A 25,337-nucleotide genomic window follows, 5' to 3' on the forward strand; every position below is an offset into this window, starting at 1 on the left:
ACAATTTTTTATTTTTTTTGGTGAAGTTTTTCAAATCAAATTTAGATAAGCAATGGCTCTTGCATTATAGAGATCACAATGGAATAAGACTTTCTTACATCCTCTAACATCATTACGTCATCTGAATCGATAAGACACTGTCATGTATGCTAATTAAATTGTATGAAAATTGCGTTATTTATCCCGACGAAAGAGATTAGGTGAGATTTTATTTATAAAGGGATTAGGTAAGTGAAATTGCATATTTCAAAACTGTTTCAGATAAACATGAGCATCATCTATCGTTGACAAAAATGTGTGTTTTAAATTGAAAATAAATTGGGCTGTTAGGCTTAAGCTAATAATTCAAGTGCCAACAAAGTTCCTTTTCCTAGGGCCGGCCAGCTTAATAAAACTCTCTCTACCTAGACAAAATAAATATTTCAATTGTGGTTGGTGTCTTGTTGATCAAGGATTGAGATCCCGCGGATCCCAAACCGAGACATTCAGACTACTTAATTTAATCACACAGTTCCATTAATCCATCCCATCGATCCACTTCACAAAAATCTAGAAACTTCAACGACCCAGATATCTTTCTCTCTTGAACAATCTATATCTCTCAGTCCGCTGGCAAGGTATGCAAAGATCCGGAGTGGATATCATTCCATTGTTCAATTTCCCTTTATTTCTGGTTTCTTTATGTTGTAAAATTACACAATCACATGTTACTGTAACGTCTACATGTAGAGTCATTCCTACTTACAAACAAAACCGAACACGACATGATTGCAAAACACTTTTCGTTTTCTTTGTATAGTTTTACTTGTACGCTTTTGATATATGTGTTAGATTGCATTTTGCATGTCCAAACAAAAAAAAAAAAAAAAAACTCGTTACATGGTTTATTTGGGTTTGGATGGATACAGGGGGAGCTTTATCTGGACCTCTCCATCTATCAATGCAGATAGAGGTCGCAACCCAAATTTAAGAATCCACGACATCTATCTGTCATTGCAAATAGAGAAGTCCACTGCCCGCAAAGCAATTTAGGCCATTAAAAAACGAGACCTTGCAAATGGTCATTAGACACCCTAATAATTCCTCTGTGGAAATATATCGTGGATGCCGGCGGTATCACTGCACCACGTCTTAATTATTTCCCATGACAGTGCGTGATAGGTTTAAGATACTGACACAGTCCTCGGTGTTTCTCTTTCTCACTCACATCGGTCTCTACTACCGAGGCAGAAGCTTATATGAGTCCAGCTATGTCAAAACATAAACAAACTTGTCTACAAGTTGATTCGGGAAGCAAATATAGTTCACAACAGATAAGATGCGAATAGCAGGTAGGTATAAAGTTGAACAATACGAGATCAGAAGCCTAACGACGGAAGAAACATAAATATGCGTCAATTAGATAAAGTACCGGTAAAAAAATGCGGAAATCTCCAACTGCAGCTAGAGGGCCTCTTTCAGGAGTCTCCTAGTGAGATCTATGGGAAGTCCCATCACGCTATCGGTTGTCCCTACCTGCAAGCACCACACCAATTCAAATATGACTATAAAGACAGGGCTTTACAATCCCTAATAAGTAGATCAAACATCCGAACCACGATGGGTTATGCTTGCAGGATTCATTAAACAAAAGCTCCTGGATGAAACAGACACACGGTACCATAAATAGACTCCATCATGCTTCTGTTGTCTCGCATTCTCGAAATGTAATGACTATTATTTACAACTTTAGAAGAGAGTAGAAAACCAACCACTTCTTTGACATAGGGAAGAATCAGTGGATGTTCGATTATGAGTCCCCCAGCAACTTTGAGCACTATCCCCTCCTCAATCTGACATGGACACAGAGGAATGGGTTCTATTGTCGTCATCTCATCAAGGAGAGAAGTGAAACAACCAAGTAGGATACAAAACAACTCTTACCAGCTTCTCAATGACTTCATCTGGTATTTTATGGAAATAAATCTGCAAGGACCCGAATAGATATTATCCATAGATTTGACCGATGAAGTTGTAGAATTAGGATAATGGGCTTGAAAATTAACAATTTTATGTCTCAGAAGCTACATGATAAAAGGAAAAAAAAAAGGGGTACCTCCACTCGATCCCATTCTCCTTTACTGAATCCCGTTTTAAGGTTTGTAACATGCACAGATCCTACTGTTGCTGCATGCCCTCCAGAATAATCTGCAATTCATGTTAGGAAACTCATCAGAGTCCAAAAGTCAAACATCAGGGACATAGACTGAAATCAACCATTAAGCCAACCCTTCAAAAATTGCCGTGCTTCTTCCTTGCTGGATGGTTTTTCCCGGATCACACCTTCATAGACCACCACCTCCAGATCATTTTACAATAAGAGTAAGAAATAACAGATTTAATGTCCACTGACTCATAAAAGGAAATTTCTAAATTCCTAGTTTTAGAAACAAGTCATATCAGCATAGGCCATTAATGTTCACTGACTCATAAATTTAGAAATTTTCTGAATTTCTAATTTCCTTGTTTGGATGACAAACAAGCGTACGGAAAAGCTGATGTTTGGAGCATCCACAACATAAGATATAATAGAGACTCCATAAAGAATCAACACGAGGAGAAGAAAGAGATAAAGCACACAATTCATGCCTAAGAAACTAAAACAAGTAGAATGCAAACACAGGTCCGAATGACGTTATGCTAAGTGATTAACAGTTTCTCAGTCCTTGGAACGTTACATAACTGACTTCAAACATTACTTGAACTATACTTATTACTTTCATATACACATATTGGTGTATATCCCGCAACATGCATCAGACATATGACAAGAGTATGGAGACTATAAATATGGTATAAAATGTGATGTATACTTGATCAGAAGTAACTAATAGCGTTGGTTCAGCATCTTTTATGTAGTCCCCAACTGGGAGCTTTTGTGAAATGGCTTCTGCCTAAGAAGTTTCCGTCAGCTTAGATAGGTAAGCAATTCTATTTCCATCAGAAACCAGTTGAGACAATGTCATTACATTATTAACAATATGCAGTAAACAAAAAACTGCAACAAAGGGAGCATTAACGGGCACAATTGCAGACCAGAAAGAAAGACCTATAGTTATGAACATGAATTTAGTTGAGCTTCACAATTAATTAGTACTTCCTTTTCTTCTCAACTACTCTTGCACAATTATGTTATTCAAAATCCCAAATTAAGCCTTCGAAAAAAGTCTAAAACCGTAAAACACGACACTTCCTCAATAAAAAGCAAAAGGGAAACATCTCCTATATAAATGGCACTAGGTGGTACCAGACTTTAAGATGCCTTCTGTAGATATACAGAGTGATCATACCATCCATATAGATGTATATACAATATATACAAAGAAATGGCATACTGTGTCTGCTGCAATCACAATTGTCGGGTCAGCATCCTTCTCTTGATTATTAATGCTTTGCAACTTTGATATAATAGCATCGGCCTGAGATGTAATTCATGTGCGGCCAATGTAAGAAATTAAAATCAAAACAACCCTAAACTAAAAGAAGCAATTTCCAAATTTAGTTGATTAGAATTTAGGTGAGCTGTCAATTTAGTCCCTGAATTACCACATGAGTGAAATTAGGTCCCTAAACTATTTTTTTTCAGAAAAATCAGTTCTTGAATTATAAAAATCTGCCAATTACATCCCTAATATTAGATTCGAAGCTACTCTATTCAAATGTTCGCCAATTTGAGTCACATTACTTGTATGTAATACACATTGGAGGGTAGATTGGTAATTTTACATAGAGAAATAGTAATATTGAGTTAACTTTGGAGGGTAAATTAGACATTAGATTGGCAACCTATATGAAATGTTAAGGGCTTATAGTTGCAAAAAGAACGGTATTACACTCTAAAATGTGTCAAGAGACCAATGTTGACGAAAAATTGGATAAAATAGTTTTGAATATAATAGTAGGGATGATATTAGCAGTTTTTAATGAATTTAGGGACTCAATGTGCCCAAAAAATAATTCAGGAACCTAATTTTCACTTAGTTGATAATTCAAGGACTAAATCGGCAGTTCACCCTCGAATTTATGTCAGATTCCCAATAGGAAACAATAAAAAGGAGAGGAACACCAAACCTTTGCCTTGGCAAGAACCAAAACCAACTCCTCTGGTTTTTCCGTTCGGATGGATTTTTCGTCAATGTCTGCAGTCTAAGCAATAAAGAGAGTTCAATTTCAAAAAATGAGCAGGGAAATTAGTTTTTATATATTTCAGAGGAACAATTGGTAGCACCACGACTGTGAATTCATATCCCATTTCAGCCAATATTTTCCGGCGTGCTATCGAAGCCGATCCCAAGATTATCTGCATAATCACACATTAACATTAACATCATCTCCGAGATTAGCATAGCTTCAGTGGAAAAATGAGTACAATTTTCAGATTAAACTAAAAACAACACAAATACTCTGTTTGGCAGAAGCAGCTGCAACCAAACAGTGCCCTGATATCCAGCACTACAAGTCCACAACCACCTCCTAGTGTTGTCCACCATTTAAAAGCTTCTATTTCTGCTGCAACCAACCCGAAGGGGAACGACAACGTTTCGTGTTTGAACTCGTCGCAACAGAAATGCGTCGAAACCCTAGCTTTTAGTTCAAAATTTGGAGCTGAGCAATGCGGAAAAGAAACTACTTGTAGACGGAGAGTGAGTCGCGTACCTTGAAGGAAGATGAATCGGCTTCCATGGCTGAGTCAGCCGGCGAGTCAGTCCGATACCTTGGAGCTTGGAAGAAGGAGTTGTTGTGGCGAGTAGGGTTAACATTTCAGGTCGTTTTATTTAGGGAAAAGTCATTGAACCTTTTTGTTCATCTTTTTGGTTTTTATTTTTTTATTTCTTTTAATTTTGTTTAAGAATTTTGCACACTCGTTCAAACCGTTTATTTTTTGTGTTTAGGTTTTAAAGATCATCTTAGTAAAAAGTGTACAAATATGCTTTCAGTTTTTTTGTTAATTCAATCATCTTTTAAGTTAAATACTATATTTTTTTTTATAACTTTAATCGAATGGTTAAAAAATTTCTAATTTGATTAATTTTTGCGTAGTTGATGTTCAAATAAAAAATAAACAATTCTAATTATCACACAAATTGCAAAATTAGTAGAAGAGCCAGCGAGGAACTCTCTAGTAGGGGTGGGCACGGGTCGGGCCGGGCCTAAATTTGGAGGGACTGGATTGGACCTACTTAAAAAGGAAACGGGACGGGTCGGGTCGAGTATTGCAAATCTGATCACTAGAACCGGACCTAACCCAGCCCGTTTCAAACGGGTCGGTTCGAGACGGGTCCACGGGTCCTCTTACGTTTCTTTTTCTTTTTTTTTCGCCTTCGCTCATCCTCCAGATCTTTTTTGACATTAAGACCCTCATGGGTTTTGTTCTCTTCTTCTTTAGCTCTCCCAACTAGCTTGTTGGGATGGCGCGGGGGTCTTACTCCTCGGAGTTCTCTTCCAATGGCTACTGTTGTGAAGGAAAAGCAAAAAGACAAGCTCACTGAGTCCATCAACTACCAAGTTCGACAGAAGTAGGGTGAACTTTCAATTTTCATCTTTTTTTCTTCAAATCAATCAATCACAACACCAATTCAACAAAAAATTACATTATCTATATCTATATATCTAATATCTATATCTGTATAAATGTGATTGTAATTAAAGATCAAACGGAGCTAGATTCAACTCAAAACGCAAAACCCAGAAACAGATATGAGAGTGGACGGAGTACAAGGGCTTCGGCGACGTGGCGGGGGGCTGGTGGGGCACATCTACGCCATGTACTGGAGCGTCCTCAAGCAATACCTAAACCGAGTGGAGATCCTGCAGCTGGAGGACTCAAGCAGTACCTGCCAACCAAGACCATCTTCGTCCCAGACAATGAGTGCCAGAAACCAAACCTGTGATGTAAAATTTCACAAATTTTGTAAATCAAAATTAAGAAATTGACGAAATTGGAAGAAATGAGGGAAATGAGTTACCTCGGTATCAAGATTGGAGGAGGAGACAAAGGAGTTGGTGGGGGAAGAGGGCGGTGACAACATATCATTTCTCAGTGGGGTATGGGTGTGGGTGGGGAGTGTCTGTGCTCTGGGAATGAGAGTTGCAGAGATGGGGGGAGAAACAAAGAAAAGGAATGAGGGAGAAGGTTCGAGAGATTGGATGAGGGGGAAACACGAGGAAGTGGGGTGTGTCTGTGTAGAGAGTTCTCGAGAGTGAGAACTGTCGTGAGGAGGAACAATAGGAAGTGGGCCTGGGAGAAAGTACCCAACACGGGGGTATTCTTGCAAACGAGCCGATCCGCGTACCTGTTTTTCTATACTTTTGGAATCGGCCCGAACCTAAACTTTCAAAGGCCCGCCCCACCCTGTCCCGTTTCTCTTTTTTAAAATTAGGACCCGCCTCGTACCTACCCCGAACCACTAATACCCGCCCCTATCCGCGGGCCCAAGACCCGTTTGCCCACCCCTACTCGCTAGCACCTCTCAAATTATTAACTTGCAAAAGTTTTCCCTCCACTAAAGCTATAGGTCAAAGCATAGAATATCTCGGAGAAATTATATAGACTATTAGAGAAGAACTTCACTTGAATCGGGTAATGCTAGAAAGATTAAGTTTGTAGATAATTTGTAAATTAAATAATGTGTCGCCAATAAGAAATGAACACGTTTATCAACGTTTAAGTAATAATCAATTGTTAACTTCCGCATCATTTATTTTACAAAATTTTATCTACAAATTTAATCTCCTTAATAGAGACCACGATCATAATTTGGCCCTTCGGGCGATCACTCCTTGCGAGTTTTATTATTTGGTTATCAAAATGAAGAAGCCTCCATTGAGTCACTCATGAATGTGATATATAATTATATTGCGGGGGATGACGACCAATATTTCAAACTTGAAGATATGATCGTGTCACTTCTTTCAACATTTGAAAAGTACTGGTTTAATTTGATACTCCCACCTTCGACGGTTCTGACTGAATCTCCTTCACGTAAGATTTTCTCACTTTCAAATCTTCTTTCCTCTCGTCCTTTCTCACTTTCTTATGTCTTTCTCTCTCTATAAAGAAATACAAGATGTTGACGTGGCTTAATTGTGAAGGTTCAAATAAAAAGAGACTAGAGAGAGGAGAGAATCCGGATCCATGAAAAGCAACTATATTCTATGTTCATGTCATTAACATGAGTTTCTTTTCCTTTTCTTAGTACATTTAAAGCTGAAAGGGAAATAAAATGACTTTCGGAAAATTAAAGGGGAACATGCATCTTTTAGGGAAAAGTCCTTGAATCTGTTCATCTTTTTGGTTTTTATTTTTTTTATTTCTTTTAATTTTGTTTACGAATATTACACAATCATTCAAACTGTTTATTTTTTGTGTTTAGGTTTTAAAGATCATATCAGTAAAAAGTATACAACTATGCTTTAAGTTTTTTTTTTAATACAATCATATTTTAAGTTTAATATTATATTTTTTATAACGTTAGTCGAATAGTTAAAAATTTTCTAATTTGATTAATTTTTGAATAGTTGATGTTCAAATAAAAAATAGACGATTCTCATTATCACGTAAATTGAAAATTTAGTAGAAAAGCCAACGAGGAAGTCGCTAGCACCTCCCAAATTATTAGCTAATCTGAAAATACAGTGATCAAAATAGATTTTAATCATAAACACATTGACCAAAAGCGTTGTTAACCTTTGTAATAATAATACAACTATTTTTCCAACAGCATAAACAGTTGAGTAACAAATATAAAAGTCAGTTGGACATTTTACGAGTGAAGAACAACTTACATGTTAGCAATAATTAGTAAATTGCGTGCAGGAAATTGCAAAAATTAAAACTATATAGACTATTAGAGAAGAACTTCACTGGAATTGGGTAATTCTAGGAAGATTAAATTTATATACAAATTACAAACTAAATAATGTGTCGTCAATAAGAAATGAACTCGTTTATCAATGCGTAAGTAATAATTAATCGTCAACTTCCATATCATTTAATTTACAAAATTTTATCTATAAATTTATTCTCCTTAATAGAGACCACAATCATAATTTGGCCTTTCAGTTGGGTCACTCCGTGCGAGTTTTATTCTTTGGTTAGCAAAATGAAGAAGCTGCCATGGAGTCCCTCATGAATATGATATATAATTATATTGCCGGGGGATGACGACCAAGATTTCAAACTTGAATATATGATCGTGTCACTTATTTCCAACATTTGAAAAGTACTAGTTTAATTTGATACTCCCACCTTCAACGATTATGACTGAATCTCTTTCACGTAAGATTCTTTCACTTTCAAATCTTCTCTTCTCTCCTCCTCTCTCACTTTTCTCTGTCTTTCTCTCTATAAAGAGACACAAAATGTTAACGTGGTTTAATTATGAGGGTTCAAATAGAAAGAGACTGGAGAGAGGAAAGAATCCGGATCCATGAAAAGCAACTATATTCTATATTCATGTCATTAACTGAGTTTCTTTTCCTTTTCTGAGTACATTTAAAGGAGCTGAAAGGAAAATATAATGACTTTCGGAAAATTAAAGGGGAAAACGCAACAAATTAACTAATCACATTTGACTCTTATCGTCTATATATATTGTTACTTCGACTGTTCTGCATTTTCTTTTATGTTGAAACTTAAGAATCTTGATTCCCATTTACGAACTGATCTGGGTTGCTCTCCTTCACTGAATTCTTAGAGTCTTCATCCTGCATGAAAACCATAATTAAGATCATCTGTGGTATAGGGGGAAAAGCATGAAACATTCATCTCTTTGAATATATAAAAACTTTTTTCCAGCTTGGGATCATGTTATTGTTATATCACATGTTTTATGTGTTAATATTCTATGTGTTATAACATGTGAATTTATTACGCCACGTTGGTGATTCATGCATACACATTTGCTTTGAAAAAGAAAAAAATGAATGTAGATAAAGAATGAGTAAACTATTTAATTTCATGATACAACTACGATATGTAAATAACCAAAATTTAAAGTATGGTTCAATTACGAAGAAAGTTGAGGTTTCACTATAAAATCAATTGACAAAATGATGAAGTAGCTCAATTACTTATAAGCACATACAAGATTCATCATGTGGGATTGATATGATATAATACATAGACGTTCCAGTGGACATTATGCACTTGTTTCACAACAACCCCTTAGAGGAAGGGCCAAGCAAGGGGGACAACGGGTAGGAGAAATGGAAGTTTGGGCTCTGGAGGGATTTGGTGTGAAGCTATACTAACTGAAAAAAATTGCATCTGTGATAAATTCATACCAATCCACCGAATTTTTTAATTATTTATTTTGATGTAAAGGATTTATGGATGAACTTAACAATTTGGATAATATATCAAAATCTATACTTTCAACACGCGCCCTCACGTGTGATGAATTTTCAAGCCTAGCATGAGGACAATGCAAATTGGGTGGTGTGGAGCACATGTGGTACACACAGGACAACCTACTCTGATACTATTAAAAAATTGAGGTTCCACCATAAAACAAATTGACAATATAGAGACTCGCTTAACTATTTATAAGCACATGTAAGGTCACTCATTTCCCAGATGTGAGATTATATGTGCCACATATATATATATATGGATAAATAACTATAACCAAATTTTTAAAAGTACAGTATTTTCCTTTGTATAAATGAATGCAGCTCCAGGAATTAAAAGAGATTATAAATTTACCTCTGTTCTTCAATATCCATGGAATACGATTTAGTGTTTCCTCCACCAGATTTTCTGTAATTAGGCAAAGGCACCTCACCAGCCTCAATCTTCTTCACATCTTCTACAAGCATCTGATAGTGCCTCTTCACTTCCTCCACTGATTTCCCACCCACAGCCCTCGCGAGATTGTACCACCTCTCCGGCGTGTCCTCGTCGTAAACCGCCAGAGCATTCTCAAACAACTTGTTTTGCCTCGCCGTCCACGATCCCGACGACGCCATTGATCGATGTAAACCGAACTTCGCTAGCTACAGCTGATAATATGCTTGTTGGGAGCTAGAGGATTGAAAATGCCAAATGGAAGGAGGGTTTATAATTGTTTGATGAGCAAAGAGAACGGCAGTGTTAGCTCCTTATATACTGGAGGGAGGAGAGAGAGAGAGAGAGAGAGAAAGAGATAGGTGGGTGGGGTGGGATGGGGTCGGTTCGGGTTGGGTTTGGTTGCACAGCTGTCTCTTTACTTGCAAAACAATGGGGGAGGATTTTGAACTTTGTAATAACGTACGTGATATTTTTTTTACTTTCTAGGCAATATTTTTTGTAGAATAATGTTAGGGAAACTAAATTTACAAACTAAATGATGTGCACCAAGGAAATGAGTACGGTTTACAACGTTTAAGTAATAATCAAATCATCAACTTTTCATATCATTTAGTTTACAAAATTTAGTCTACAAATTTAGTCGTGCTACAATTACTCTTTCTTGTATTAGGGTTTAAACCCCCAAGAAATTATGCGGGCCGACTTTGTTTTACCTAATAGAAAAGTGACATGATCGCCCTCATTCCACTCTCCTTCGTGTTCTTGCACTTTTCTTCTCATAAGCTTCGTATATACACTGTTCGTTTCTACATTTTAGTTGTAAGCAATTTTTTCAATGTGTCGAAAATACGATTCAGTACACGTGTAATAATACATTTGGTTGGAAATTTGTTTTTTTTTTTTCTTCAAGTTTTCAATCAATTGTATTATTATATTTGTGTACCGAACGTGTTCTCTGTATACACTGACAAATGATCTCCTAGCTGTAATGCTTCAAGTGAATGATATTAATTAGGGTTTAGGAAAACAAGATTCACTTCACACTCTAAATTTGTACGTTATCATGCATTTCTTCCGTGAGGGTTTTTTTAAGACAGTAAAATATTAATTTCAGATTATACAATGACAAATTGAAAGCATGAATAACCATTGCCTAACTTGTTTAATGTTTGATTAGTGTTATGAAACTTTTACGTCTATCAATCGAGAGATTTTTCAGTGTGTCGTGGACACTATTTGTTACACCAATTGTAACAATTAAAATAATTAGCTGAAAATTTAAAAAAGATTTCAACTAGTTGTATTATGATACTTGGTATATCGGCATATCTTCTCACCCGGCACACTCAAAAACTTCTCCTCTCAGTGTAACTGACAATAGACTGTGGTTGGAGGGCACCTAATCCCGATGCAAATTGGCATGATTTTCGTGCAAGACGAAACTCCTCTCACCCATTTTTGGGTAAAAATTTCAGTTATTTAGGGATGTGCCTTTTTTAAGTCAGTTTTCAAACAGGCTAATATAATATTATCAACATTTTTATTGATCTAAATCTCTTGTTAGTTTTTATGATTGTTAGAACTTCTGTATAGATGTTGCTGCAAGTAGCAAGAGAAAAAGAATTTCAACATCTATAGATGACCTAGAATGTGACTTCAAATTTCCATATCTAAAAGTGTGTAATTATTACTTAGTTGTAGCCTAAGTTAATTTATCAAGAGTAGTACTTGTGCACTAGAACAGAAAACATGAGGTCCAGATAATTGATCTTATTCACGAAAAAAGTGTTGACGTCGAGTTTTATGATGTAAAACACAAAATCACTTTCCACTCTCTATTTTTTTCCAAGCGTTTTATACATGCATTGTGGTCAATCTCAAGTCTCAACCCTAGATGAAAAACTTGAGCAAGATATGTTTGATCGTATCATTTGTAAGACACTTCTCACAAAATCATAAACAGAAAACATGAGGTCCAAATAATCGATCTTATTCACGAAAAAAGTGTTAATGTCAAGTTTTATGCTGTAAAACACAAAAATCACTTTCCACTCTCTTTTTCCAAGCGTTCTATACATGCATTTTGTGGTCAATCTCAAGTCTCAACCCTAGGTAAAAAACTTGAGCAAGATATGCTTGATCATATTATTTGTAAGACATTTATCACAAAATCATAAAACTTATATGTTTTGATATCGCCTCATTCTGCCACCCAATAAAAAAAGTGCAACCCTAATGACAGATTTCCTCAATAACTCCAACACACCATTTACTCCGTTGTTTGGTCGTTGTGCTCTTTCAAACAACCTTCCGAAACATTTCTAGCTGGCTCATCTCGAGTAGCAACCCTCCTACATCTCTCATTCCGTACTACTATTCTAAACCCCAAATAAGTGAATATATACCCAAATAAATAGAACACAGATTATTACTTTAATTAGTCCTTGTAATTTGAGCGTTTATAGTTTCGGTTATCGCGATTTAACTCTTGTAATTTAAAAACAATTTAACTTCGTCAACTTTTTAATTTTGACAAAATTAGAGACCGTAATGCAGAATACTCTGCAGAATTTGGTGCGTTTCAACTATTTTGAGAGCAAAGTATAGCTGTAAGTATTGTACTCTCCTCTTACTAAACCAGTAATTAAGAGCTTGTTTAGATATGCTTTTAACATGACTGAAAGTGTTTTTAGAGAAAATGTTTTTAGAGAAAATGTTTTTGGGTTCCAAAAACACTTTAAATGTTTTTTACGAGAAGCACCAGTTATGTGCTTCTTTCAGAAAACACTTTAAATACTTTTTCAAGATTTATTAGCATTTTACTAAGAATTGTTTTCAAAAATATTTTCACTAAAAGCGTTTTCGGTCATTTTAAAAGCACATCCAAACAAGCTCGAAGACAATTCGCAATTGCTTTTGTATGACTTGATTTTTGAGAATCACCTAATCATAATATATCTGGGCTGGTGTCAACCTAAATAGCCAAGCACTGCCATGGGGTAAAATAGTTGCAACTTACAAGTCCAGTGCAGAATATGTCTATATATATACACATAAATATATATATATATATAAGGAATTGTTATTAACATTCCAAAAATCTCATTTGGCATTCCAAACTTTCTATAATTAGAAAGAAAAATACACTTGTGAAGAGTGTAGATATCTATATATATATAAGGAATTGTTATTAGCGCTCCAAAAATCTTATTTGGCACTCCAAACTTTCTATAATTAGAAAGAAAAATACACTTGTGAGGAGTGTAGAATGAAATTTTTGGAGTGCTAATAACAATTCTCTCTCTCTATATATATATATATATATATAGTTGTTAGTGAATTATGATTCTAATTCCCAGTTTAGTTAGCACAATTGGATCAAGTATAGTTGCCTAAATTATTATGCATCCAATTTCCTGATAACTAGTTGTTACAGTACTGCAGCTGTCTTGAAAGCAAACATTTCTTCTTTCTATCATTTAAGTTCAAGAGATCCCATTCGTATGATAAAACAAATCTGATGGATACTAAACAGGCGTATATACATTTCCTTTGTTACAAATGAGGGTTTCGAGTCGTGCAAACAGTCTATTTGCAAAGCAAAGATAAGAGTGCGTACGATAGACGTTTCCCTCCTACCATCGCAAAGCGGGAAACCTTGTTGCCTTGGGGTCACCCTTTTAAATGAGGGTTTCAAACCCTGGATTCTTGGCTTATTATATCACTCTCAATGAAGTCAATAATCTTTCATTTTTATGGAAAAATAAGTAAACATTAAAACCTTTGTAAACTACATACATAAGCCAAAATATCTTATCAAGTAATGTAAAATGTATACTTGTATTTTTATCTTCTTTTTGATGCAATTGCAGCTGTCTCTTTCTGCTATAATGTAAAATGTATACTTGTATACTTGTATTTTTATCTTTTTTTTATCTTCTTTTTGATGCAATTGGCTTTGGATATATCATATATGCGCACCGAATAAGACTCATGCAACTTTTTTTTGTTCAGGTATATATATATTTGAAATTCTGATGTTATATATATATGATTGGAATCCTTATCATAATCCACGTCCGATCGATGAAAGAATTTAATTTATATCCATGGATGCCTGCTGCCTGCCTTTCCTTCAATTTCAAAAGCTTAGACACTTGACAGTACTAGTTTTCCTTTTTTCTGGTGGCCCTCAGTTGCAAGTTGGAGCCTCATCACCTTTGGTCTCCACATTTCCATAGTCATCATGCGCCGGCGCAGGCGGATGCGTTTCGATCGATGGATTCTTCGAAGACCAAGGACTGGATACCGAATATATAGATTGTTTCGATTAGACATTGCTGAGGGCAATGGAGAACCAACTTCCATCCATTTTTATTTGAGGAGAGAAAGTCCTTGATCTAGACCTCTCAACAAGCAAAACCATCTATTAGGCGCACAAATTATGTATATATTGGGGACGGATTTGTGACACCATTTTTTTTCAAACCAGTTTTTATAGGGTCCACTCTGTAATGTATTTCAGCAATCCAAATCCTTTATCTTTTAGGTTTTTTTCTTAAAGCTTATGTCTACCAAAAATCACCGAAATCTGAAATCATATGACCTTGGATTAAGGTTAGGGTTTCTTTGTAGAACCGTATTCGTCAATTTTCTTCACGACAAATGAATGCCTTAATAATTTTGGATTTGTCTAATCTTTTATCAATGATGTTCTAAAAGATAGACGGTTCAGATCACTGAAATACAATATAGAGCGGGCCTTGTAAAACTTGTGTAAAAAAAGTGGTGTATGACATACACTGTTGTATAGTAGAATTCCTAGTCATTGGCTTAGAAAAATTGACGTCTGACATACATTGTTGTATAATAGAATTTCTCGATACGTAGTAGCTAGCGCTAGCTTTGTTGAGGCCAAAAACTACTACTATTTGGTATATAGAAGGTGACATAATATAACAAATGTGACCGATGAATGGCTATATTTAGAATCCTTATCAATGGTGCTGATCATTATTCCACTATAAAGTTGCCCTCTATATTGTCCTGCTGCATGTCCATCAATGGCTTTTGCATTAGAACACCCTTTTAATTTATTCTTTCTGCATATGCATCTGTCCCTCCTCACAAGTTGGATATTGGCCTTAACAGCTTCAGCTTTGCATACCAAAAGCTTATGTATATCTTTTGATAAAAAGGAGAAGCCAATTGGTTGATCTAGTTGCTGAAATATTGAGAATATATAAAGAAACCATCAGAACCAGGTGATACGATATGCATATCTTGACATATAAGCAGAAAGACATATATTCTCCATTTGACTGATTTGATAGAAAGTTAGAAAAACCATGCATACAACTTTATTAAAAAATTTAGCTAAGGTATTCCGGAGTATAAAATATTTTATATATTTTAATTATTAGATCTTAATTTTTGTATTTTTAATTAATAATTTAACAGTTAAAACTTCGAGAGTTCTCATATAATGGAGTACCGTGGAAAATCACTTAAGAATATATGTGTTCCCAATTCCCCATGGTAGAATTTATTAGCCCCAAAAAAGAATACTACGTATAATTATTGAAAATTAAGATAGTAACAACAATAGCGAGCATTTGCCCTTGTATCCAACGTTTTGTGTGTGAATCTTCATTCCCGTAGTTTAATATAGACATATCGTTGGTATAGGAAAATGTTTTGCAACTAACAAATCACAATGTAAACTGAATTCTTCTTTCTATTTAAGTATACAAGAATATGATGTTATTATGAAAGTCATAGACGAAGAATCTCATTCTAAATATTGCCTTGTAAAGAAAGAGAGCAACTTACGTATACATCCGGTGTATACCGGTTCCCAATGGGTTAAAGGGGTTAAATTAAGCATTTTTTTGTAGCATCTATGTAATAATCCTGAAAAAACCTGCTATTGGTTTTTTATTTTATTTTTTTTAACAGACTATATTATCTAAACTAAGGGAGAGGGAATGAGTTTAAGCTCATAATGGGTTAGCAATAATGTGGTTCAAATTCGTCTTTGAGAGAATCGAACCTAAGGCTTCTTACTCACAAATGAAAAAGAATACTACTAGACCGTAGTACTAAGTTAACTAAAAATCTTTCAGGAATGTATATGAAGTTAACTGAGAATCCATCAGAGTGTATATGAGTGTTCTGTGTTCGTCTAAATCATTTACTCAAGAAATAGTGAGTATAGAAATACATATTTTTTTTACCTTTTCATATTACTGACAAAATGGGCAACTGAAAATGGCCAACTTAAAAAAAAAAAAAAACAAAAAAAACAAACAAACAAAAACAAAAACAAAACAAAAAAAAGAAGACGACAAAAAAAATGGCCAACTAAAAAGCCAACACAAATCATGACTATTGGGCTCTCTTTTTTTTTGGTTGGCCTGCCTGTTTTTCTTTTACTTGGTTGGCCCTAACTGAAAAAAAAAAAAAAATTATATATATATATATATATATATATATATATATTTGATGATGTGCTTCATTCACGAAGCACACAAACAGATGCTTCTTTTAGAAAGTATTTTGTGTATTTTTTTTAATTCTATATAAGTACTTGGCTTATTAGTCTTAAAAATGTTATTGAGTTTCAATTTACTCCTTGAATTTGGTTTTGTCTCACTTTATCCACTTCTATTAATGGACTGATAAATTTAAGGGTATTTTAGACATTTCAGTTTTACACATTTATTTACATTTAGCCCCACACTAGACAAGTCGCAATTTTGTTTTTGACAACTCTAATTCAAACACATTAATTTGGACATTTTTTAAAAATAAATTATAGCAACAAAATCATTGTATCATCCAAAATAAAGGTTGCATTTGTTTATAGAGTCATTTTACTTGCAAGACATCTATATATTGGCTCGAGACTTTGCAATTGCAAAATATTCATTACAACAAAATCTTAATACCATTAAGTTATCCTATCCAAAATACTTCCCAAACCCCAAAAAATCATTTAAAGCAAATGTGCACAATTTGAAACAAAAAAATTTTCACATTGTTAAGCATTGATTCCACTAGGCATGAGCTTGTTCAAAGTGTGCACATTTGCTTTAAATGATTTTTTTGGTTTGGGAAGTATTTTGGATAGGATAGCTTAATGGTATAATGATTAAGTGTGCACATTTGCTTTAAATGATTTTTTTGGTTTGGGAAGTATTTTGGATAGGATAGCTTAATGGTATAATGATTTTGTTGTAATGAATATTTTTCAATTGCAAAGTTTCAAGCCAATACATGGATGTCTTGCAAGTGAAATGACTCTACGAACAAATGTAACCCTTATTTTCGTTAATACAATGATTTTGTTGCTCGAAAATTTTCTATTGATTAAATAATTTATTTTTAAAAATACCCAAAATTTATGTGTTTGAATTAGACTTGTCATAAATAAAATTGAAACTTGTTTAGTATGTAGGCTAGAGGTAAATAAATGTATAAAAATTGAAATGTCTAAAATACCCTTAAATTTAACAATCCATTAACGAAAGTGGGTAAAGTGAGACAAAAGAGTTGAAAACGTCAATTTCAAGAGGCAAAGTGAAACAAAACCAGTTTCAAGGGACATTTCGACTAACAAGCCTACGTACTTTTAATTTTCTTTGCCAAACACTATAAAAACGCTTTTAGTTAATTTAGATAAACTTCCAAATATCCCTATTATCCATGGTGGGAACTTTTTCCTTTTTTTATTTATTTTTTATTTTTTCATGGCTTGTAATGTCACAATTTAAGAGTATCTCCAAAGAAAGTTTCAAGGAAATAGGCAAAAATACTAAAAAAGGTTTCGTGAGGCAAAATAGCCTAGTGGTAGGAGATAAAGGCAATTTTGGGTCCTCACCAATGTCAAATTGAACCAAAAAAACCTAAAGAAAAATCAAACCAAATTGAATCGAACAATAATTCAATATGATTTAAGCAAAAAATGAACCGGTTGAAATCGAATTCACCCCAATTGTATGGTGTGCTTGGAGTTTTTGAAGAGGAAAGAGCAGAGGAGAGATAGTGGGATGGTGGTGGGTCAGAGGATAATTTAAAAAAAAAAAAAAAAAAACCCTGTATTCACGTGTCACACATCAAAAGTAAGAATTTTTTATTTTTTAACGGTTGCAATAAACTTTGTCGCGGAAAAACCATTTGCACGACATAAAACCATTTGTGCAACATCGTACAAAGGATATGGTCTACAATTTTTTGAGAATAATACTTGGCTAAACTTTGTCGTGAGAAAACCATTTGTGCGACATCGTATAAAGGATATGGTCTACAATTTTTGAGAATAATACGTGGCTAAACTTTGTTGCGGGAAAACCATTTGTGTGACATCATACAAAGGATATGGTCTGCAATTTTTGAGAATAATTTTTGGCTACTCAGAGAATAAATAAGAGTTCCTACACAAAATTATTTATTGTTGATTCATATAACTTTGTTTTTATGACCATAATCGTTCATATTATAAATCATTTTATAAACGTCACATCTTCAAAAAAAGATCAATTAAAATTAAGGTCATTTAGTATTCTATAAAAACATATGAGCGGGATTAGCAAAAGCATTATGAACCATTTATGTATTTGTTACAACAGATTAACTAGACGACTTTAGTTTTAATTCATTTTTTGCAGAGATGATCTTTACATAGTAATTCATAATATGAACAGTTCGAACACAAGCACGAAGATCTGCCATTCGAACACGAGAGTTTCGAGTTAGAGTTTCTACTTATCTTTAAATAGCTAATTATTGTTTTTTTTTAAGGAGATATTTGACATGACAAATATTAAAAGACAAAATGCCGATAACTATGAAATTTCATTTTGTGATGGTTTTGACGCGGAGGCTGTCCGGTCAACGTCGGACTTCGTGAATAAAAATGCCACGTAGGTCCCAATTATTTTCCCACAAAGTCGTTGTTTTTGTTCGTGGGAGTGGGGGACTTGCTTTTGGCCTTTATGTAACTCCCATCGCTTTATTATTTGCCCATTTCATATTTTGACCGGACAATTCATAATTTTTGCATTTTTGGAGTTAACATTTGACTAAGAATATAATTGTTGGCCGCCATCGAACTTTTCTAAATCCATTTGTGGCCACAAGGAAATTTATAGTATTCCACTTTGAATTTTATTTTCTTCACATCATTACTTTGATAAATTAATTTACATGAAGAGGAATGCTAAGATTTGGAATGGGAAGAAAGCTCTTTTTTTTTCTTTTCTTCTAACCAGATGAGATGATGATTAGTGGGTCAGTGTGTGCTCTTGATCACAATTATTAAAGGGGTGTGCTATTCACACATTATTTTTTAATTCTCACACACCTCTTGTTAATTTCTGTCCGTTTATCTTCTTCATTTCATCTGATCCGACGATCGAAAATTAGAAGGGTATGTGAAAAGTAAAAAGGATGTGTGGATATCACACCCCTTATTAAAGGGAAGGGAAGGTGCTGGGCTGCCCTATGAATCAATTTCGGGCCGCCATGTCTATCTGTGCGAGAGTCATAAGTAGAAAGAGGAATGTTTGACGTAGTCAGTCTCATCTTTGAGGGATTCTTCATAGATTATCTATTACCTCATAATTTGTCGTCAATTCTCATACCAACATTATAAAATATGTGGTAAAAATATGAGATGATAGAGAATTTATGAAGAATCTCATTGTTAACAAAGTCCCTCCATTAGCATTTTTCTTCACATGAATGATCATCAAAAGCACATAAAAGTCCTTAGAATAATCATTTAACTCTACTTTGGTTCAAGTTGAGGACCAGTCAAGAGTTATTCAGTGTACACGTTAAAAAAGTCTTGGTCTCTCACCAATTAACTAATAGTTAGGTACTTATTTGGGGATAATATCTTGATACTTGCCCAAATTCTTATCTAATTATGTGAGTCAATAATTAGCAACATATGTACTTTTACGTAAGTCCATCCAATTCGAGATTGTGAATACGGAGAGAAGTCAATCTCTTCTCAAACTTTTTGTTTCCAAAAAAACATATATAATTTTATTTGGTTGTTAATTAGATGAACTTACTTTTTTTTTTTTTTAAATATGAAAAACTTGCATGAGTAACTCAAGAAAAACACAAAGATCATCCTTAAACAAATAAAGATTTAAAAAAAAAAATCAAGGTCAACATAGTGTCATATTTTGTTCTTCGGTGAAATTCGTAAAGTACTATATCATACTGGTAATACCGACATTTTATTTACAACATTAAAAGAAGTTTCAAACTTGAATTATTCATCCAAATTCAAAAGAAAGCGACATTAATTAAACTTTTTCATAAGAAAATGACTTATCTGAGCTTATCTTAATTGAATTTGGAACAAAAAAATTAGGTATCACTATCATTCTGGCCAAATTTTTTGTGGAAGTATGTGACATGAGGCTAAAGGTGCCAATAATTCCATATGGAAAAAGAGAAAAGAAAAATCAAAGGCAAAGACGTGCTAAAAAGAAAAAGATGATGGTCTGTTTAATAAAAATGTGATGTGATCCTCTCTAATCCAAACACGCTAAACTACAAAGATCCAAAATATTAATTAGAGAAAGAGAAATATGAAGAATAATCTCAAAGTGTAATTTTTATAGATTTTCTATCGTCTCACAATTTAATGTTAATTTTTATGTAAAATATTATAAAATATCATGTTTAAAATATGAGGTGGAGTCTCCTTAGCATTTCTCAATATGGAGTGTCAGGCACCTCATATTTTTCATAATACTATATAGAGTAAATTGCAGCAATGGTCCCTTATTTTTAACTCAACTGGAGCAATGGTCTCTCAACTAAAAATCTATTACTATTGATCCCTCAACACATCAAAACGTGCAGTTATGATTCTTCAACTAACCATCAATTACCATTGATCCCTCAACTTTAATCCAACTGAAGAAATGATCCATCAACTTTAACTTAATTAGAGCAATAATTTCTCAACTTTAACACAATTGTAGAAATGGTCATTCCAACTTACTTTGACAAAATTCTAACGAAGTTGACGAAAATGATCATAGCTATAAGTTTTGATGAGTTGAGGGACTCCAATTGTAGCAAAAATCCTTTTAACATAACTTATTTTGACAAAATTTTGATAATGTTAACGAAAATGATCATACCTTCATATTTTGATGAGTTCAAGGACCAATAGTAATGAATTTTTAGTTGAGAGACCATTGCTCAAATTTGATTAAAGTTGAGGGATTATTGTTACAATTTACTCTAATATATAATATTGGTACCAAAATTAACGTTAAACAGTAAAAAATCTATAGAGTGTCTCATTTTTAAGAGAATATCCTTACCATTTTTTTCAAGTTAATCACAATAATTTTATAACATCAATTATCGTATCAGTATTATAAAATATTTGATAAAAATATGAGATGATATAGAGTATCCAAGAGAGTGTCTTGGCATTTTTCTTTCCAAAAACTAAATATCAAAATTTCAATATTTTCAACCACACCACCAGAAAGCCATAACTGAACATGGCTTCATTAATGCTTCCGGTGGCTCTGAAAGTGACTCCACAATACAAAGACATAGACAAAGCCTCGGCGGTTGGTTGAGCGGGCACACTCCTCACTGCTTCTCTCTCTCATTAAATGTTCTACCTCCTCCTCCTTCAAAGTTTCAAACCCACTCTCTATTCGCAGGGTACTCTTAATTGTCAGTTTTGTTTGTCGGGTCTTTGAAGTTCGCAATTTTGGTTGGTGGGTTTTCTTGAGTTGCTGAAATTTTTAATCTTGGTGGAGAAAAGAAGAATTTTCAAAGAAATGGTGGAGACCACGACGGAGAAGAATTTCCATTGACGACCATGAAGTTGTTATCTGTAACTAAAACGGCAATGGGGGCGAGAGCCCAAGTCGGCGCCTTTGCCATAGCGTTAATCTTGTTCGTGATTCAGAGTGGTTTTGCGCAGCAGGGTTCTTTGAGCTCCGAAATGGAGCTGTCGGCGTTACTGGAGCTCCGGTCTTCGTTGGGTCTCAGAAGCAAAAACTGGCCCAAAAGGGCCGACCCATGTTCATCCTGGACCGGAGTCACATGCAGCAAGAACGGCCGAGTCACTGGAATTACCTTGTCCGGTTTGAGGCGAACCCGAGTGGGCCGGCAAAACCCCCGGTTCTCCGTCGATTCACTGGCTAATATAACCCTCTTGGCTTCTTTCAACGCCTCCGGGTTCGCGCTTCCTGGGTCCATACCCGACTGGTTTGGCCAAAGACTTGGTGCACTCCAGGTGCTCGACCTTAGGTCTGCGTCAGTCATTGGTTCTATTCCCCAGTCGCTTGGTAATTTGAAAAATCTTACTTCTTTGTTTTTATCTGGCAATGATATTACTGGGATTTTACCTTCTGCGTTGATAAACATAACAGAGTTGGAAATTCTTGATCTTTCGAGGAATGCGATTACTGGGTCCATACCTTCTGGCTTTGCCAATCTTGGAAAGCTTGAAAGTCTTGACCTTTCTTCAAATTTCTTATATGGGTCGGTTCCACCAGGTTTGGGAACCCTTTCAAGGCTTGAGTTCTTGGACTTGTCTGATAATAGTCTCACCGATTCGATTCCGGTTCAGTTTAGTAACCTTTCCCGGTTGGTTGAGCTTGATCTTAGCAAGAACACTTTGTCTGGGGCATTGCCTGTGGAGCTGAGAGGGTTGAGGAGTTTGATGAGGATGAGGATTGGAGATAATGCTCTCGAAGGTCCATTGCCGGAGGGTTTGTTTTCGAGTCTTGTTCAGCTGGAAGTTCTGGTTCTGAGTCGGAATAAATTTGATGGTGCTCTTCCTGGTGCCTTGTGGTCACTTCCCAGTTTGCGATTTCTCGATGTATCCCGCAACAATTTTACGGGAACTCTACCGAGCCTGGGTTCAAATGCTAGTGTTAGTGGCGCTGTGTTCAACCTTTCTCATAATCTGTTATATGGAAATCTTACTTTTCCTGTTGGGAAATTTGTCTCAATCGATTTGTCTGATAATTTTTTCCAAGGCAAGGTATTAGAAGATAGTCAAAGCAATGATACTCTTACTGGAAATTGCCTACAGATTGTACCAAATCAAAGGAGTTTGCAGGATTGTAGGCAGTTTTATGAAGAGAGAAATTTAATTTTTGATGATTTTGGGGCCCTAGAACCTGCTCAGCCACCTTTCCTAGAACCTGAATCAAAGAGCAAGAACAGATTAACATTTATATTGGTTGGGATATTTGGTGGACTCGGCTTCATTGTGATTTTGGTACTGGTTCTGGTAGTGCTCCTGAAAATGTGCAATAAAGGCACAAATCAACGTGGAAGTGCAAACGTTGGGCCTGTTCCAGAAGGAGATGACCCTGCACTCCCCAAAGATCTCATTGATGCATCAGGTCGAGGAGATTCATTTACGTATGAGCAGATTCTCCAGTCCACTTCTGCTTTCAGTGAAGCAAATCTTATAAAACATGGACACTCTGGAGACATATACCGAGGATCCTTGGCGAGTGGAAACCCTGTAGTTATCAAAAGGGTAAATTTGCATTCCGTAAAGAAAGAATCATACACGATAGAAATGGATTTATTCAGCAAGGTTTCACATACGAGATTGGTGCCACTTTTGGGTCACTGCTTGGAGCATGAGAGCGAGAAGCTTCTGGTTTACAAATACATGCCAAATGGAGACTTGGCTAGTTCCTTGCACAGGGTTACCAACTTAGGAGATGGCAATTTACAGTCCCTGGATTGGATTACAAGATTAAAAATTGCAATTGGAGCTGCTGAAATCTTAGCTTACCTACATCATGAATGCAGCCCACCGCTCGTTCACAGGTATTCCTTATCTTGCTTTCAGCTATTCTCACATCTTATAGCCATTGTTCATGAATTATAGTGATTTTGAGTCCTCGTACTAATAAAATGCAGTATTTTTTGGCTCGAGTCATTTATGTCTAATAAACCTGCTTAGTCTATCAAAATAAAGATTTCATAATGATAGTGAATGGTTACAAATACAACTACTGAAACCGAAGGCAAAGTATGCGTTGTGGTTGATAGTTTATGGTTACACCACTTGGTACCTTTCGTTCGAGACTGTAGTTCCCAGACTGACTATAGTTTTTTACTTCATGCTTAATTGTGTTGTATTTTGCTAATTTTAGTTAGTTGACAAGCGACTGATAGTTTATTTTTGGGTTGAAGAGATGTTCAAGCAAGCAGTATACTTCTCGATGATAAATTTGAGGTCCGGCTTGGAAGCTGGAGTGAGGTCCGTGTGCAAGAAGGGGATGGTAACCCAAATGTGATCACGAGATTGTTGCGGAAACAACAGTAAGTGTTCCTTATGAGTAGCCCTGCATGCATAACATATGTGATCTTTAGCATTTTTCATCAAATTATACTTCAGTCGTGGATAATATATGCGAAGCATAATCACAGTTTCCGTTCTGTCTTATGCAGAACCTTGGAACAAAGCCCTTATGGTACGTAAATCTACTTGAAACTTTTTTTCTGAAAATTTCGTTCCTCATATCTCCCTTCCCAGTTAAACCTCTCAAGTCTTGGGTCCTTATATTTCTCGTTCAATAGATTAATTAGTTTTCGTTTCTTTCTGCGTGGACAGCTTCAGCATCAGCTGCTTGCTCATATGATGTATACTGTTTCGGGAAGGTTTTGCTTGAGCTTGTAACGGGTAAGCTTGGCATCAGCAAATCTGATGATTCCACTACAAGGGAGTTGTTGGATCACACGGTGCGCTACATCAGCATATATGACAAGGAACTGTTGAATAAGATTGTTGACCCATCTCTGATAGTAGATGAAGATCTATTGGAAGAAGTTTGGGCCATGGCAATCGTGGCCAGGTCCTGCCTCAACCCCAAGCCGTCTAAGCGTCCCCCGATGAAATACATCCTTAAAGCATTGGAAAACCCTCTAAAGGTGGTGAGGGAAGAGAGTTCCAGCTCTGCAAGGCTGCGAACAGCTTCATCGAGAAGATCCTGGAGCACTGCTTTCTTTGGTAGCTGGCGGCAGAGCTCATCAGAGAGCGCCACCGCTCCTGGCCACACGAGCAGAGAGAGTATCAGTGGCTTAAAACGGGAATCCTCTGCATCACACAAAAGGTTATCAAGTGAAATATTCCCTGAGCCAATTGAAATACAAGATCTCGAGCGACAAGATGAACATTAGATTTGAAGAACAACGACGTAGTCTTCACACAGACCACCAGTATCTGCGTTAAGCTTTGCATCTGCGATTCTGCGTTAAGCTCGACGACGATGCCGGATAAAGATTACGAGCTATCTGGCGGATTGGAAATGCCTGGTGAAGTTGGTCTAAAAGTTGAGCCAGATTGTTATTGGTATGCTAAGCTTGTTAAATTGAAGAAAACAAGCCGCAAAGCTCAGTGACAGATGCTTTATAAAAGATCCCACGAGTGGAGTATGAATTTGTTACAGATTGGAAATTGGTAATAAATCTATTACAAGAA

General features: G+C 35.5%; 3 protein-coding genes across 6 annotated transcripts; 1 reads left to right on the forward strand and 2 right to left on the reverse strand.

Annotated features, from left to right (window-relative positions):
* Positions 1 to 1,253: 1,253 nt before the first annotated feature.
* LOC137717615 (uncharacterized) lies at positions 1,254 to 4,779 on the reverse strand. Of its 4 annotated transcripts, XM_068457030.1 has the most exons (11): positions 4,696 to 4,772; positions 4,443 to 4,545; positions 4,268 to 4,339; positions 4,111 to 4,185; positions 3,375 to 3,458; positions 2,853 to 2,933; positions 2,269 to 2,338; positions 2,096 to 2,187; positions 1,924 to 1,965; positions 1,752 to 1,832; positions 1,254 to 1,515 (listed from the first exon to the last, which is right to left on the reverse strand). In XM_068457030.1, the coding sequence occupies exons 2-11, from the start codon at positions 4,527 to 4,529 to the stop codon at positions 1,444 to 1,446; spliced, it is 756 nt and encodes a 251-aa protein (XP_068313131.1). In that variant the 5' UTR covers positions 4,530 to 4,545; positions 4,696 to 4,772; the 3' UTR covers positions 1,254 to 1,443. The 4 variants fall into 4 exon arrangements, with proteins under 4 accessions (XP_068313131.1, XP_068313132.1, XP_068313133.1 ...); XM_068457031.1 differs by lacking the exon at positions 4,443 to 4,545 and having other exon boundaries at positions 4,696 to 4,779; XM_068457032.1 differs by lacking the exon at positions 2,853 to 2,933.
* A 3,711-nt stretch (positions 4,780 to 8,490) lies between these two features.
* On the reverse strand, positions 8,491 to 10,100 carry LOC137718761 (protein RADIALIS-like 3). Its single transcript, XM_068458298.1, has 2 exons — positions 9,746 to 10,100; positions 8,491 to 8,745 (listed from the first exon to the last, which is right to left on the reverse strand). Exons 1-2 carry the CDS (start codon positions 10,006 to 10,008, stop codon positions 8,721 to 8,723), a joined length of 288 nt encoding a protein of 95 aa, XP_068314399.1. The 5' UTR covers positions 10,009 to 10,100; the 3' UTR covers positions 8,491 to 8,720.
* An 11,206-nt stretch (positions 10,101 to 21,306) lies between these two features.
* On the forward strand, positions 21,307 to 25,304 carry LOC137717829 (probable LRR receptor-like serine/threonine-protein kinase At2g16250). Its single transcript, XM_068457312.1, has 4 exons — positions 21,307 to 23,680; positions 24,050 to 24,178; positions 24,308 to 24,330; positions 24,471 to 25,304. The coding sequence occupies exons 1-4, from the start codon at positions 21,702 to 21,704 to the stop codon at positions 25,034 to 25,036; spliced, it is 2,697 nt and encodes an 898-aa protein (XP_068313413.1). The 5' UTR covers positions 21,307 to 21,701; the 3' UTR covers positions 25,037 to 25,304.
* The last annotated feature ends 33 nt before the right edge of the window (positions 25,305 to 25,337 follow it).

The sequence above is a fragment of the Pyrus communis genome, chromosome 15 (genome assembly GCF_963583255.1).
Source record: "Pyrus communis chromosome 15, drPyrComm1.1, whole genome shotgun sequence".
In the NCBI taxonomy this organism is placed as follows: Eukaryota; Viridiplantae; Streptophyta; class Magnoliopsida; order Rosales; family Rosaceae; genus Pyrus; species Pyrus communis.

Excerpts from the sequence above, each read along its gene's own strand:
- LOC137718761 (XM_068458298.1), bottom strand. The coding sequence starts at position 10,008 with ATGGCGTCGTCGGGATCGTGGACGGCGAGGCAAAACAAGTTGTTTGAG. Across the intron at positions 8,746-9,745 it reads ATGGATATTGAAGAACAGAG|GATGAAGACTCTAAGAATTC; the intron begins GTAAATTTATAA and ends GTTTTCATGCAG.
- LOC137717615 (XM_068457030.1), bottom strand. The coding sequence starts at position 4,529 with ATGGTGGACAACACTAGGAGGTGGTTGTGGACTTGTAGTGCTGGATAT. Across the intron at positions 4,340-4,442 it reads AGCTGCTTCTGCCAAACAGA|ATAATCTTGGGATCGGCTTC; the intron begins GTATTTGTGTTG and ends GTGATTATGCAG. Across the intron at positions 1,966-2,095 it reads GAGAATGGGATCGAGTGGAG|ATTTATTTCCATAAAATACC; the intron begins GTACCCCTTTTT and ends GGGTCCTTGCAG.
- LOC137717829 (XM_068457312.1), top strand. The coding sequence starts at position 21,702 with ATGAAGTTGTTATCTGTAACTAAAACGGCAATGGGGGCGAGAGCCCAA. Across the intron at positions 23,681-24,049 it reads AGCCCACCGCTCGTTCACAG|AGATGTTCAAGCAAGCAGTA; the intron begins GTATTCCTTATC and ends TTTGGGTTGAAG. Across the intron at positions 24,179-24,307 it reads AGATTGTTGCGGAAACAACA|AACCTTGGAACAAAGCCCTT; the intron begins GTAAGTGTTCCT and ends TGTCTTATGCAG.